The sequence below is a fragment of the Nannobrachium achirus genome, assembly GCF_963921795.1.
Source record: "Nannobrachium achirus genome assembly, chromosome: 1".
Lineage (NCBI taxonomy): Eukaryota > Metazoa > Chordata > Actinopteri > Myctophiformes > Myctophidae > Nannobrachium > Nannobrachium achirus.
The window spans coordinates 39,569,710-39,586,034 of NC_137810.1; the positions used below are offsets into that span (position 1 = coordinate 39,569,710).

Sequence of the window (16,325 nt, forward strand, 5' to 3'; positions counted from 1 at the left end):
TGTACTTCAATCAGCTGACCCAGGGCTTGGCGCTGTCCTTGGTGCTGAAATCTCTACTCAGCTCTCTGCTCATCTTGGTGTCTGCACTGGTCTGACCAGAGCCCTCTATTGGAGAGTCACGCCACCTCCGTTCGCCTCATGGGGCCAGATAGGCCTTCTACATATACACATCTATTGGCGAATAGTGACAAAGCGCAAACTGGAAGTTTACAGAATGCATTGGAGTCTGTGAGGGAAAAGTGACATTTCAAGTTACATGAACCACGTGACCGGCATTGTTTCTGACCCCGCATTGGCAGAACTCTAGCAGCAAGAACAAAAATCAACATGCCATAAACTGGCCACTCGTTGTGGGGTCATAACAACATGGCTTCAACCCCTCCTTCCCTAATATACTGTATAGTGATGCATATAACTTGTTGCTCTTCCAAACACTTTGCCCTTATTTGCCCTTAATAACACTTATTTCTTTCTTTCATCTGTAGAGGTGGATGTGGACGAGGGCCAGGACTGGGACATTCTTGACATCAATAAAGGTTTGTAAGAGCATGTATTTAATTGTTTGTAAACCCCTAGCCCATGCCATTTGTCCTGTCTCTTTCAATAACAAATCCAGTCACACCATTTTCATTCACAGGCACAGGGCTACACTTGGTGGAGGGTGATATTGTACAAGATGAGGTGAGTTAAGTCTAATTTCGTTAATTTACTCCCATGTTGTGTGATGGGAGCAGGTATATCAATTAACCTCTCAAACCCCATATGGTTGAACGGAGTCCCTCAGGGCTCTATACTAGTCTCTTTACTGTTTTCTGTTATTGTGGGGAAAGCCTTCGCAAAATAAATTGCTGATTGACAAGCTCACAACGCATCGCAACACGATGTTGTGAGCTTGTCGATCTGATATTTTTAGCGAAAGCTTTCCCCACAATACGGTTTAAGCAGTTAAGTGTTAGTTTGTCCCTCTCTTGAGTTTGACCACTGCTCCTCTTCAGCGATATTGGTATTGAAATAAATATTATCACCTGGCTCAATTATTTACTTGAAAAAAGTTACAGAAACAAACTTAGGTACTGTAATAGATGCCTCTACAGTGTGAGTGTGTGTGTGTGTGTGTGTGTGTGTGTGTGTGTGTGTGTGTGTGTGTGTGTGTGTGTGTGTGTGTGTGTGTGTGTGTGTGTGTGTGTGTGTGTGTGTAATAAATGCATCAACACTCACATGCTAACAATCTGAGAATTATGTTTCTCTTAAACATGTCTATAATGGTTTGCCTTGGGACAACTTCGTTTTTTGTTTTTTACAACAAGGGTTCATCTTTTAGAGAAAAGAAAAGATGAGTGTTAAAATGTTTTCATTGACTGCTTTCGGCTAAATATGTATTTTTAGACACAATAAGCCGCCGACATTACTAGCACCCTAACCCTAACCTTAACTCTAATTACAATCTAAAATATGAACCCTTGTTCATAAACAAAGTTGTCCTTTAATTGCATTGCAGTCCGAGGGCCGGAACTCCATCATAGGTGACCAGTATCGCTGGCCAAGAACCATTCCCTATTACCTGGAGGACGACCTGGGTGAGACACTGGCTCATGGGAGATCTCACTGATCCAGCTGTGATCTTCTGATCTGTGGTTAGGCCACAACATCTGATCGGTGGTCTATCCCAGTGGTTCTCAACCTTTTCAGGCCATATTTTGACTGGGGACCCCCTCCTCACCCTGACAAGCACTAAGAGTTGATACATTACATTTTGTATAAGACAGTTCTATTGTGAAAATAGCACTATTTTCACAATTTCTGCCTCTAATATTTGACAATGTTCCCAATTTGTACATTTTAGAGCTATTAAAAAGTCCTTAAATTGTCACAGAAATGTGCATAAACCTTCTAAACACTTAAACTTTATGTTGGTTTGTTTACTGTTGAGTGAGAAAACAACATTGCACATTAAGTTAATCATCTGGGGACCCGACCCACAGGTTGAGAACCACTGGTCTATCCAGACTGGAATCAGATATCGTCGCTGTCGACCAGAAACCTCGTATCCAGTGGTGGAAAAAGCACTCAAATGTTTTAGTAGGCCTTATCGTTTTGGTTTCCACCCAACAGAGACGATATCCAGTCGGAGCATTAAACCACATGGAAACATATTTTTGTGAATCAGATTTAGACCACATTCCAGTTGTGTTTTGAAATGCGATTCCCATCTGATTTCCTAAACTTGGGTCCCAGTCTGGACACTCGGACACTGACGCCTGGTTTATACTTGTGATGTACAACGATGTCACTTGCCCAAAATAGCCAATCTACAAGCTCACGTGGCTCCGTGAGCATAGAACGGCTATTTTCTAGCCGATCTATTTCTGAATGCACAGAAATCCATTCTGATCACTTGCAAATAGCAGTGTAGACAGACTGTCCTAAAGATCAGATGTGCCTTCATTCTACATATTGATACATAAGGACTACAGATTGATACATTAATAAAAGTTAAATGTATTTTGTATGTATTGATGTGTAGAGATGAATGCAAAGGGAGTGATCCTCAGAGCCTTCCAGCAGTACCGACTGAAGACGTGCATCGACTTTACACCCTGGAATGGAGAAAAGAACTATATTTCTGTGTACAAGGGCAGTGGGTGAGAAAACATGAATCATCTTATAATAATATTATTATAATAATGTTCTAGGAGTGGTGCTCCTGGAAGGAGCTAAGCTCCAACATCTGGCTTTGTCTGGAATGAAGCGTCCCATCATACTTGGAGTCCACTATTACATTGGTAGCAGATGAGTGCCGACTGACTTCCCACTTGTCACATATACTGTAAAGGGTCCTTTGTGATACCCACGGCCTATTGGTTAGACCAGGGGTCTTCAACAGGGGGTCCGGGACACCTAGGGGGTCCTCAGAGTTACAACAGGGGGTCCTCCAAATCTTTGTTGATTTTTATATTAACCACTTGAGAACTTTAGCCAAAAAATATTTTCGGCAAAGAGGTTTGGTGTAGAGGGGACGGTTCAAGTGGTTAAATATCCGAAAACACAAATTGACATGGATCCAAAATACACTGATGATTGTGCTGTCAAACGATGAAACTATATGGAATCTAAGAAAAGGTTGTGGGGGTCCTTCATCTCTCTCTCTCAACTAAGGGGTCCTTGGCCTGAAAAAGTTGAAGACCCCTGGGTTAGACGGTTCTCAAGATATGCGGGACATATCCGCACGCGCGCGCCACACACACACACACACACACACACACACACACACACACACACACACACACACACACACACACACACACACACACACACACACACACACACACACACACACACACACACACACACACACACACACACACACACACACACACACACACACACACACACACACACACACACACACAATTTTGGTTGTTCTCGCAGGTGCTTCTCCTCTGTGGGGAACCAGCACGTGGGGAAGCAGAGGCTGTCCATCGGGCGGAACTGTGACCGCCTGGGGACGGTGGAGCACGAGTTCCTGCACGCGCTGGGCTTCTGGCATGAGCAGTCCAGAGCCGACCGAGATGACTACGTCAACATCATGTGGGACCAGATAGAAGCAGGTAACCATCGCCATGGCAACGCGTATAGCAGTGGCTTCTCAAACTTTCGAATTTCAAGGTCATTTTCAAGGTAATTTAAGCCAAAAGGGCAATCTTACCTCTACTTATTTGGTCCCCCAAAAAATGGTCCAGGTGTTCTTTTTTCAAAAGATGCAATATATTCCATTTCGTGTCCATCTGTCCTACCCGACCAGGCCTTCAGAGAGGAGTGATCGGATAAATTGTTAATCTGCATATTTATCTTGCTCTAAAGTAAAGCATTTTGCTGCCATTATTGCCATAAAGCCGTGAACTTTGAACTCCTGTTGAAATCTTGTGTCTCGTGCTACTTCCGCTGCAGTGCAAGTGAACTGGCTCCCGGAAGTAACGCGAGACACAAGATTTCAACAGGAGTTCACAGCTTCACGGCAATAATGGCGGTGCTGGGTGGAAAAAAACAGTGCATACGGACTCGAGGCATTATCAGCCGCAGGCATAGTGAAAAATGGACTTTAGAGCGAGATAAATACGCAGATTAACAATTTATCCGATCGCTCCTTTTAAGCCTTGGTCGGGTAGTACAGATGGATATAAAATTAAATATATTGCATCTTTTGAAAAAACAACACCTGAACCATCTTTTGGGGGACCAAATAAGTAGAGATTGCCTATTTGACCGAAATTCTCCTTTAACTCTGACAGTGTACAAATGGAACCAAATTACTGCCAGAGTTACAGACTTGTATGGATCAATTTAGTACCCCCCTCAAGGAACCTTGAGAGTCCCTGTTGGGGCCCTGGACCAGACATTGAGAAACAGTGGTGTATATTAACTCTTCTTTGACAGGCAAAGAGCACAACTTCAGAAAGCGCAGCGACGCAGAGTCCAGCGCGCTGAACGTGCCCTACGACTACGGCTCCGTCATGCACTACAGCAAGACATCCTTCAACGTGGCCTCGGCGCCCACCATCGTCACCAAGATCCCACACTTCATGGACGTGATTGGTCAGAGGATGGAGTTCAGCGGGAGCGACCTGCTCAAGCTCAACCGCCTCTACAACTGCAGTGAGTCCTGTTGGTCCTTGCAGCAGCATTGCACTGCAGCCATTTTGAATGGGTCGTGAGTGAATACAAATTTGTGGAACATTTAGTGGATAGTCCAAGCTTTGTCACAGAGAAAAGGGTAGGAGGGGCGAGTAAAGGGGGCATTTGGCCAGGTGTGAAATGGTGTCAGGCGACTTGATCTCATTTCACACCTTCACACAAGAAAAAAACTTCACAGTGAAAGATCAGGAAAAGCGAGGTGTCTAGAAGTCATGTCCCCTTTTTTATGTTTCCTATATATTTTTAATATTTTTAAATGTAAAAAAATATCTGAAATATATTTAAACATAAATAAGCGCATAAATATTACAAATAATAATATTACAAAGAAAACCAAAAATAGCTATAACTCACTATGCATGTTGTGAGCTTGTAGTTTTGCTATTTTAACTATTTATTTTTAAATCGAACATAAGTGATACACTTAAATAAAGCGGTTTGGATCCTGCATGGAGAGACACCAAATGTATCTTTTGGGTCTCAGACGTCTTGTCACATACCAGTTAGTACACAGACTGGAATGCTCATTAGACAATATTACTGATAATGTAATAATATAATGTAATTATAGGCACCTATTACATAACTGTAATCACAACACAATCACAGCAATTAAAGCCCTGTTGGCTACTATTAGATTACTGCTCCCTCCCTCATATCTCTAATAATAGTATAATTAGATCACAAAGTACATTAATGATTGATAAATTATTAACTATGAGAACATATAGTCGTTAAACCACTTAAACCCAATATACTATATTGACTGGAGTCCACCAGAGGTCTGTATTATTTAGGACCCTATTTGTTTTCTTAGAAACGGCTGACCTACGAGCTCACAAAGTGATGTGTTGCTGCGATGTATTGTGTTCTTGTAGATCACCTGTTTTTGACGTTGTCTGGCCTAGACTAAAACCAAAACTTTTCAGATGACTAAAATGTGACGAGTGACGACTAAACCAGACTGCACAAGGTGCCAACTAACTCGCGTCTTGTGCACTCTTAGCCATTAATGGCCTACTTGTGCGCCAGCAGAGCGCGCAAGTACTGTATGTATGTGGGTGGGCAAGTTGGCACTCTGCCGACCGTGTTATTTATATCAGGTCGCACTTGTTGGTGGCGGTTGTTGGTGACGTCACCCTGTGTTTTTTCTAGGGTTTTCCCTTTGGATGACATAATGTTTTTTTTTTTTTCGAGGGTTTTCCCATTGGATGACAGACACACGGGACGCACAGATACATCGAATGCAGTACTTGTGCACTCTGCTGGCGCAAGTAATAATACATTTGTATTCAAAAGACTATGACTAAAAACAAAATCATAAACGTCCTGTCAAAATGGGCACTCATGCAGGCTCTTCCATCTCCTTCATGGACTCCTGTGACTTTGAGAAGGAGAACATCTGTGGGATGATCCAGGGCTCCGGTGCCACGGCTAAATGGGAACAGCGCGCCTCTGTGGCCGGAGGACCACACACTGACTACAGCAACATGGGACAATGTCGAGGTAACGATGTTCGCTCTATTTTTCCACTACAACAACTAAGAGCACCGTTTGGTGCCGAGTAACCATCATTTCACTGGGTTCTGTGTGTGATTTCGTAACGCAACAAATGAGATGTGAGTATGAGATGTGAGTTCTGGGAACCCAGAACTCACAGAGCTCAGAACGTACTGTAACTGTATTCTTGTGTAAATAATGTTTAGAAAGTAGAAAAATTGTGTAGAGAGCTTGTAGATTGTCTTTATATTACGTATAGTAACCTCCCTGTCAGAACCACAGAGGTGGTTCTGATTTATGAGGGGAAAAAAAAAAAAAAAAAAAAAATATATATATATATATATATATATATATATATATATATATATATATATATATATATATATATATATATATAATGATGTCCTGGATTTGAGTTTAGTGTCATGAACACCACAGACTTTGCCATAAACTTGCCATAAACCATTAACTTGTCATAGCCATAAATTGGTAATACAGGTCACTTATCCATAAAGGTAAAGGTCTCCGGTGTTTACTTCTGATTGTGTCATTTCTGTTTTAAAGCTGCAATCTGGATTTGTTTTTTCTCTTTTTTTTTATAACCAATATACAGTATCCAGGGTGTAAGACACCTACAGTATGACAAGTAATGCCTGAAGCTCAAGAGTAATATTTCCACTGGAAGAGCAGTACATGTTTGGTCTCAGACGCGGGAGACACAGGTTGAAAGCCCAGGTATAACATGAAACTTATGGACCGCAGCTTTAAGTACAGAGGTACAATGCCAACCTTCATTTAAAGGTGAATTATAGACGACACAACAAATGATGGGCTTTAAAGATTGATAGATAACAAGTATCTTAAGTATCTTTTAATGGCATAATAAATAACTGCTGATCATGCTGAGCCCTGATGTTACCCCAGCAACCATAAACCAGTGGTGGAAGAACTCAGTAGGCTACTCATATTTTCAAGTAAAAGTAGTAATGCCAATGGTGGAATTCAAATTCAAGTTTTATGTGACTACCAAAAGTAGACTCATTACGCAGAATGTCCCATTTCACATGTTTTCAAAATGTATACAAATCTAGCAGATCTACAAGCTCTACACACATTATGAGCTTGTATAGATTATATATAATCGGGCTGAAGTGGGTAATGTATGTTTTGTAATGATAATACAAATCTACAAAGTAACTACTAACTTATAAGTTAGTAGTTACTTTGTAGATTTGAAAACTTATAAGTTTTCAAATAAGTGTAGTGGAGTAGAAGTAAAAGTACTGAAAACTGGAAATACTCCAGTAAAGTAAAAAATACCTCAAAAGGTACAGTACTTGAGTAAATGTACTTTACTTTATACCATTGAGTAATACAATACTCTACCACAATATAACAATACTCTGTTACAAATAAAAGGCCTTTATTTAAAAATGTAGTAAAGTACAAAAGTATTGGCCTCAAAATGTAGGCCTGCTTACAGTATGAAAGTAAATATCTACTAAAGTGTTTCAAAATTCGTTGTTTTCAAAAACAGCAGATCTACAAGCTCTTAACAATAATCTAGACAATAATCTAAAAATACTAGTAAGACACCTCAGGGTGACATGTGACCTCGCCTTAAAGGGCAAGGTCGCGCCAATTCTTGACCATCTGGCCAGTGATACGTATATCGGACCAGTTAGCCATATATGGAGATTCCTGCATGATAGTCAACCAGTTCAAATATGATTATTTTGGGGGTCACGGCCTGAAAAGGTTGAGAAGCCCTGCTGTAGTAAACCACTTGTTTTTGTCTCCTTCTCCACGATCAGGACAGGGTTATTTCATGCACTTCGACACAGCGTCCGCTGCGCCTGGCGAGCGCGCACGTCTGGAGAGCAGGATCCTCTACTCGGCAACCGGACTGGGCCAATGCCTGCAGTTCTTCTTCCACAACAGCAGTGGCGCTGACGACTACCTGCTCGTTATGGTGCGCGAGTACGACGAACTCCACCCCCAAGGAAGACTCAGGGTCTTTGCCAACATTACAGGTTTGTATTTATTTATAAGGTGGTTAACCACATAAAGCATACATGGGCAACTGGCGGCCCCCACCTTCACTTAATGAGGCCCTTAGGTTAATATCAGAATACTGATATATTATTGCTTTCAGCTGTTACAATTCCAAACGTGCAAGCATGACCAGCTTTAATTACTTCAGTCCATATTAATAGCCTGGTTGGTATAGTAATATTAAAATGTGTTTTTTTTTTATGTCCAACGTATTTGTATTTAAGTTCATAAAGTTAACATTCGTATATAGCTAAATGCATTTGACATGATTAAATCAAAATGTTACATTTCAGGATTCCAATTAAAAAATAACAAAAAATTATTCTGGATTCCAATTCAAAAGTTTCTTTTGTATGAAATATAGTAGAATGACAAAATACGACATAGCAATCAATATGCAATGTGGCCTTCTGGAGTGAGTGTGGAAATATAGTGACCCTCTCCATCAACAAAGTTGCCCACCCCTGACTTAAAGGGATAGTTCACCCCAAAATGTTTTTTTTTTCTTTTTTCTATGGATTACTCACCCCATGGAGACTTGAATTCATGGATATTTTTTAGTTTTTGTCACATTCCTAAATCAATAATTTGAGGAGACTCTGTGTCTCCATAGGGAACAAAGCAGGTTCTTTGTGTTGCTTGTCGTCATAATGAGTGAATTCCTTCTTGGCCATTCATTTGCAACATCATTGTGATGTCAGAAGAGCATGAGGTGCGACAGACAGACAGACGGACGAACATGATCTGGAGGTTTTCATACTAATTAACTGTAATCACAACATAATCACAGCAATTAAAGCCCTGAAAGTCCTATGATGTCTATGACATCTGACATACATGATCCCAGTCTGTATAACCAGCCACACAGATATGGGCTGTCTTGGCCATCTGTCTTGGCCATATGGATTCGTTAGTGTGGTATGTGGCCGATGTGGCCTCCATATATGGGCATTCTCATGACGTCCTGATAGATATGGGCTTAATATTGATGACATCAGGGAACTCCATATATGGGCATAAAGGGATTCTGTTAGTGTGACATCACAGTGAAGCCAGAGCGGCAAACCCATTCTGTTAAGAGTGGTTCCCCTGACATCAGTGATGTCAAAAAGTGTACACGTCCAGAAGGACGGACGGACGTCTACAGACAAGCTGTGACGGTTCTGATAGTAAACTCATGTCACATGTGATGTCACAGTGATGTGTCAGGGGAACCAGTGTCAGGCGTTAGAGACAGACAGACAGAGATACGGTCAAGCTGTGACCGATCACATACTAAAATGATTGATAAATTATTAACTACTATGAATGCAGTGAGAATGGCAGTGAGAACATAGTCGTTAAACCACTTAAACCCAACATTCTATATTGACCGGAGTCCCCCAGAGGTCTGTATTTGGACCCTAGACTTTTCTTTCTATACATTAAATATCTATGCCAAAATTTGTATAGAACCCCGAGGGACTCCCCTGAACAGGGTTTATATGGTGTACAGTATTTGAGTAAATGTTATATACATAATTATTGGCTTAGGAATACAAAAAAAAACTAAAAATATATCCATGAATTGAAGTCTCCATGGTGTGTAATCAATAGAAAAAAGGCAATTTTTTGGGTGAGCTTTCTTTTTAACCCTATAAGTGCCTATCCCGAACAAGTTCGGCTTTATTCCAATCCAATACAATATTTTATTTGCTATTTTACTTACCCCGAGCTGCTTGGAGCAACGTGGGTGGTCCTTGCTCGTCCAGCGCTAGCCAACGAGAGACGCTAGATGGTCCGACGATTTATTCCATTGAAAATGGTTTAAAATAAAGTTTAGAGCCCCCCCAAAAAAACTCAATATATACTGTCGGCGGCGCAACGTATTCCAGGGTGCCTATCCCGAACTAGTTCGGGATATTTAATAAAATGAATTATTTAATCGGAGGCCTCAACGAAGCCCCGGTCTAAACGTCCATCCATGGTCCAGGCCAACACTCGGCCATACACAGGCCGTAGTCGCGCTAACGGCCGCATCGCGCCGCCCACTCCAATAATAAATCACATCTTTAGACAGGATTTTCTCCGGATTGAGATCGGGCTCCTAAATGGGTTAGCATTTTGGCTACGTGTCAGCTAGCTTCCTCCTCTCGTCACCCATAGCATTGGCTGGAGTGAAATCCCAAGGCACTTGGGACAGTGTCGACGGAAGCTAGAGCGAAGGTCTATAGAGAAATTTCTGGCACTCTAGCGCCCCTTGTGGCCGGCGGCACTGTATGAGTTAAGACCGCGTTAAATTGAATGTATGCCTCGATCAAGTCTTGCAACTCCAAGTGCTTGTCAGGGTAGGGGGTCCCCAGTTCAAATATTTGGGGGTTCTCAACCCTGAAAAGGTTGAGAACCACTGCCCTAATGTAAGGTTCACCAGGGCCACTGTCCATGGTGCTGAACCCAGCTTGTCATCCTCAACACAGGCAGTGAGCGTGGCTCCTGGGAGCTGCATCATGTGCAGATTGTGCACCTGGAAGCGAGGACCAAGTTTCGCGTGGTGTTTGAAGGGGTGAAGGGGACGCGTGCGTCGCCGGGGGGCGGGGGCATGTCTGTGGACGACATCAACCTTTGGGTCGCCGCCTGCCCGCGACACGTCTGGCGCCTACGCAACATCACCGGCCTGCTGCAAACCACACCACCGGGGAGGAAGACGTACAGCCCTCGCTACCAGTCCAGAGCCGGCTACAACTTCCAGGTGGGAGTCTGTCATAGTCATCAATCACAATAGGGTTCATTATTTTATTTATTTCTCCCATCGAGCCCATTGAATTAACTACTAATTCAAGTAGGCTACTCACGTACATCAACTCGGGCAAAAACCTTCACTTGTAGTGGAATAATATTTGACCGGGAGTATCTCTACTTTGACTCAAGTGTGTTGGTTGAGTTCTTTGTCTGCACCACTGTCCCTGTCCTGCTGGGGTCGCTGTTCTTCCTCAAGGTGGGCGTGTACCTGAACGGACGCAGCGACCGGCCCGGCTACATGGCCGTCTACCTCCACCTGACCTCGGGACCCCAGGACGACGCTCTAAAGTGGCCCGCCCCGTGGCAGCAGGCCACCATGGCCCTGATGGACCAGCAGCCTGACGTCAGACAGCGCATGAGCATGCAGCGCATGGTCACCACCGACCCCAGCAAGATGTCCTCTAATGGTAAGCATGGTCACCACCGACCCCAGCAAGATGGCCTCTGATCATAAGCATGGTCACCACCGACCCCACCCAGCAAGATGTCCTCTAATGGTAAGCATGGTCACCACCGACCCCAGCAAGATGTCCTCTAATGGTAAGCATGGTCACCACCGACCACAGCAAGATGTCCTCTAATGGTAAGCATGGTCACCACCGACCACAGCAAGATGTCCTCTAATGGTAAGCATGGTCACCACCGACCCCAGCAAGATGTCCTCTGATCATAAGCATGGTCACCACTGACCCCACCCAGCAAGATACCCTCTAATGGTAAGCATGGTCACCACCGACCCCAGCAAGATATCCTCTGATGGTAAGCCAGTCAGGGAGGGGTGGGACTAAAAAGTCTAATTAAGTGGTTCTCAAAGTGGGGGCTGGGAAGGCGGGAACCACCAGGGATCCATGAGGGGGTTTCCAGGGGGTCCTCAGCTAAATAAATTTAGATCGATTGAACCACCTTATTTTATACTACAGCTATTCAAAAATAGGATCTACGAGCTCGTAGAAAATTGGAAATAGAAAATGTCATGACAATGTTTGAGAATAAGTGTGTCACATGTCAAATAGCAGCTATCTAAAGGAGAACTTATAGGCCAGTGGTTCTCAATCCCCCCAAAAAAAACACATTTGAACTGGGGACCCCACATTCGGACAAGCAATACTAGTAGGAGTGAGGCATTACATTTAGTTTGGCTCTGTTCCACAGATACATTTTGTGAAAATAGCTGATCTACAAGCTCACACGTCGCACACAAGCGTGTGGGGATGAAATAGGCGACCGTGTACATGTCTAAGTACACATTGTGTTCATGCATTAGTTACAACATTGGCTCTCAACCTTTTCAGACTGTGACCCCCCCAAAATAATAATATTTGAACTGGGTGGAATAACATTTTACTCACCAAAGAAACTGACATAATAGAGCTTTAAGGACATCACTGTTCTCCTGTGTCACTTCAGGTAAAGAGTACTTCTGGGACAATCCTAGGAAGGTTGGTTCTCTGGTGAACGACGACACAGACGGTTCCTCCTACTATCGAGGACCAGGCACAGGCACCAGCAGCTTCCTCACCCACCGCAGGCTCAACAGCAGACATTTCATCAAAGGAGACGATGCTTTCTTCCTGCTGGACATGGATGGTATGGATTCACACTCACACACCTGAACCTTCATTCATAAACAAACAAAACACGACACAAACACAAGTACAGCTATCCCCAAGCCTGCCAGAGTGACTGTGAGAGCTTGACATGGAAATATTATAATAGGCTTCCAAAAACACATTTTCCTCAATACAAAAATGATTTAACCTTTTAAAGGTGGTGTAATTGGTATTTGTTTTGTGAAAGAAAGAAAATATATATTTGATATAACATCTAGCCTATCTCTCTCCAGCTCTCTATAGTAAACAAAACAAATGTTCAGACTTTTATCCGATCTGGACTCGGGAGAGATATTCCACGAGGAGCATTCTCCAGCCTCAATTTTATTGAAACCAGTTCCAATTTTGTCTGCTCATTACTTTGTTCCATCACTTCCAATTTCACTTGTTTATTGTGTTTCTCTCTCATGATTGGATGAAATTGGTATGCGGAAAACTGGAACATTTATTTTCTGTGTACCAAAAGAGCTGGAGAGATGGGCAGACCCCTGTTACTGACCAAACTATTTATATACAGTATAATATTGCATTGCTGCTGCAGTGTGCAGTTGGTTGTTTGTGTTACTGTATATCATGTAGCTCAGTGGTTCCCAAACCTTTCAGCCAGGGACCCAAACTAGTTCAAATAGCAGATCTACAAGCTCACACCGCTTTGTGCCATGTTGAGCTTGTAGATCACCTATTTTCACTACTTAGTTTCTGTATATTCTATTTATGGAATTTCTTAGATTTTTTTTTTTTATCGTTTTATTTATTTTGCATTGTTTATGTATAAAAGTCTTTAAAAAAAATCTAAAAATAAATGATAGATTTCAAAAGATTTTCATCTTTTGAAATTTTGTAGGAAAAGAATTTAGATTTTTACACGAGTCGTGTCCCATAAGAATTGTAAAGCTCATCTACCAGATGGCTTCTAATGCGTTTTCCTCTCCTCAGATATATCTCAACTGTTGAGGCCTCAACCACTGCCGTATTCTGCAGTCCATGGTGAGAGGCTCCAGGTGAAGGCTGCTGCCCCAGACTTCCCCCAGCAGACCTCCAACAGCAGCTCCACCGCCCTGTCAGCCGCCATGTCTGCAGCGGCCATGTTGGCAGTGGCCACGCTGCTGGGGGTCTACGTCTGGAGGTCAAAGGGGAGGAGACAGCGGGAGCCCGACCAATCGGTCATCATCCAGCACATCGATCTGTGTGAGTGACAGCCCATAGAGACCAGTAGACTGAGAAGAGTTTCTCACCTTGATGCTGCGGTTTAGGTAGCTTGGCTGACTGCAAACAAGGGTGCTTCTTGAAAAACTAATATTTGGACGTTCCGGCCAATAATATATACTGGCTGAGTATTTCTACATTGCAGTATTGATACTAAGGACATTTGAGTACATTTTCCACCACCAAATACGTGTGCCATTTGTACCTCCAGGACAATGGCGGAAACTGTCACGCCCCCAGATACCCTTATGGCTCAGAGAATGAAAACGTACTTACTCAAACTCCTTCAGCTAAGGAACAGTGCGAGTTAGGACTGTGTTGAGGCCAGTTATTAATTTACCACCAGGCACGTGTTTACTGTATATACACTACAGGTGATGGCAGTGTGATGAAACTGAATAAAATCTGATTTGACCGTTAGTGCACTATCGGCTCACAATGCTGCTTCTTGCTGACTAATCTTGTTAGGAAAATGGGACTTGAGTCCAGAATTTAAATTGATCACTTCGGATTTTACCGCGTACCAGAACCATTGTAATGGATCAAGCTGATGCAGTGTTTTTATATTAGGCTGAACTTTAGAACACCGGCATTGTGAATTTAGGACTGTGTTGAGGCCAGTTATTAATTTACCACCAGGCACCGTGTTTACTGTATACACTACAGGTGATGGCAGTGTGATGAAACTGAATAAAATCTGATTTGACCGTTAGTGCACTATCGGCTCACAATGCTGCTTCTTGCTGACTAATCTTGTTAGGAAAATGGGACTTGAGTCCAGAATTTAAATTGATCACTTCGGATTTTACCGCGTACCAGAACCATTGTAATGGATCAAGCTGATGCAGTGTTTTTATATTAGGCTGAACTTTAGAACACCGGCATTGTGAATTATTTATTTGAAACAGCCTTAATGGATGAACTTGGAGCAGTTCCCTGTTGGTCCTCTTACTTAATTACCACATGGCTTTAATGAGAGCTTTTCAAATCGTAATCCATTGTGCATTTGAACCGCTTTGCCCTGTAGCATCCCCTGCCCCGGCAGGAAAGAATATAGTTTAATACAGGGGTCTTCAACAGGGGGTCCGGGACCCCTATGGGGTCCTCAGAGCCACTATAGGGGTTCCGACAGATTCTTTGGATGATTGTTTTCTTTTACACTTAACACTTGAACCCTATTCTGAGGGGATCATTAGCCGAATAGCAACAAGCTCACTTGTAGATCATCTATTTTCAGCAACGAGGTCTGGTGTAGACAGGAAAAAAAAAAAAAAAAAAAAGAAAAAAAAAAGAGCAGAACAAATACAGAGCCAAAGGTCAATCAAGTTAAGACACACACTGATGACTGGTGCTGTCATACAAGTCTATGAAACTATATGAAGAAGTTGAATGCGTAATAATTTCATACAACATGCAGTGGAGGGTTCATCTGTCTCAGCCAGGGTGTCCTTGGGATGAAAAACCTTGAGGACCTCTTTTTTAAAACATTCCCATTTCCTTGCAGGAAAATCTTGACTGGCCAGCCTGTCCATACATCCAGATGTATGGACCTACCAAAGATACACTACATATAAAATAAATAACCTTTCATTCAGCGTCAGGATGTAATGTGATCCTTTATACACTGAACTCTAACCTCAACATTGTTATGATGAAAATAAAAGCATTCAAAGCAACATGCATTCTCAGTTCATTTATTTTGTTCACATATGAAAACTGTGGCCCGTTAATGGATGGGCGGACGTCAGCGTTCGATTACAGTCAGACAATAACAATGCTTTCAACATTCTCAGGCAGTGATCCTGTAAAAGCTTAATTTATACCTCTTAGCCCTGCTGTGTAGATCGGTTATTTCTGATGCAAGACACCGGCATGCATATCAAGTATAAATCATAAGGCATACAAATAGATGGAGCATAGCAGTGGCAGCTATTTTGTGGTTCCACAGACAGAAAGCCCATTCATTTTTCCTGTACAGATTTCCGAAATTCATATTCATTATTTATTCCATTTATTTATTCCTTTTTTGGCACACGGTTCCCGGCAGCACGGCAATGCCGGGTCGACGCGTGGAGTGAATGGATCAAGCCCCCTGAGTGAAAAAAATGAACAATATTATTTTAATTATATTCAATAAATACCCTTTTTTTGGTGAGTTTCAGATATGTTTTGACACAGTATCAAATGTTTTGTGGCCTCTATGGGAAAAATGTATGGGCTTTCGATCTCATAGCACTCAGATGAGGAAGACCATGGTCTCAGATGAAGAAGACCACTTAGAGCAGTGTTTCTCAAAGTCGATTCCAGGGACTCTGTGGGTTCCTTCTAAATTGACCCATACAAGTCTGTAACTGTGACAGTGTACAAATGGACCCGTTAGGGTCCATTTGGTTCCATTTGTACACTGTCCGAGTTAAGGGGAGACCTTGAAATGTAAAAGTTTGAGAAACACTGACTTAGAGTGTAGATATAATCTCAGATGAG

At 42.5% G+C, this 16,325-nt stretch overlaps 1 protein-coding gene across 1 annotated transcript; it reads left to right on the top strand.

The window, feature by feature from the left end:
• Window positions 1-1,253: 1,253 nt before the first annotated feature.
• Window positions 1,254-13,831, top strand: mep1ba (meprin A subunit beta a; the record flags this gene model as incomplete). The annotated part of the gene is made up of 11 exons (XM_080729010.1): window positions 1,254-1,265; window positions 1,499-1,577; window positions 2,525-2,642; window positions 3,430-3,608; window positions 4,435-4,653; window positions 6,046-6,198; window positions 8,007-8,225; window positions 10,704-10,975; window positions 11,222-11,432; window positions 12,433-12,612; window positions 13,572-13,831. The coding sequence occupies 11 exons, from the start codon at window positions 1,254-1,256 to the stop codon at window positions 13,829-13,831; spliced, it is 1,902 nt and encodes a 633-aa protein (XP_080585136.1).
• Between the last annotated feature and the right edge of the window lie 2,494 nt (window positions 13,832-16,325).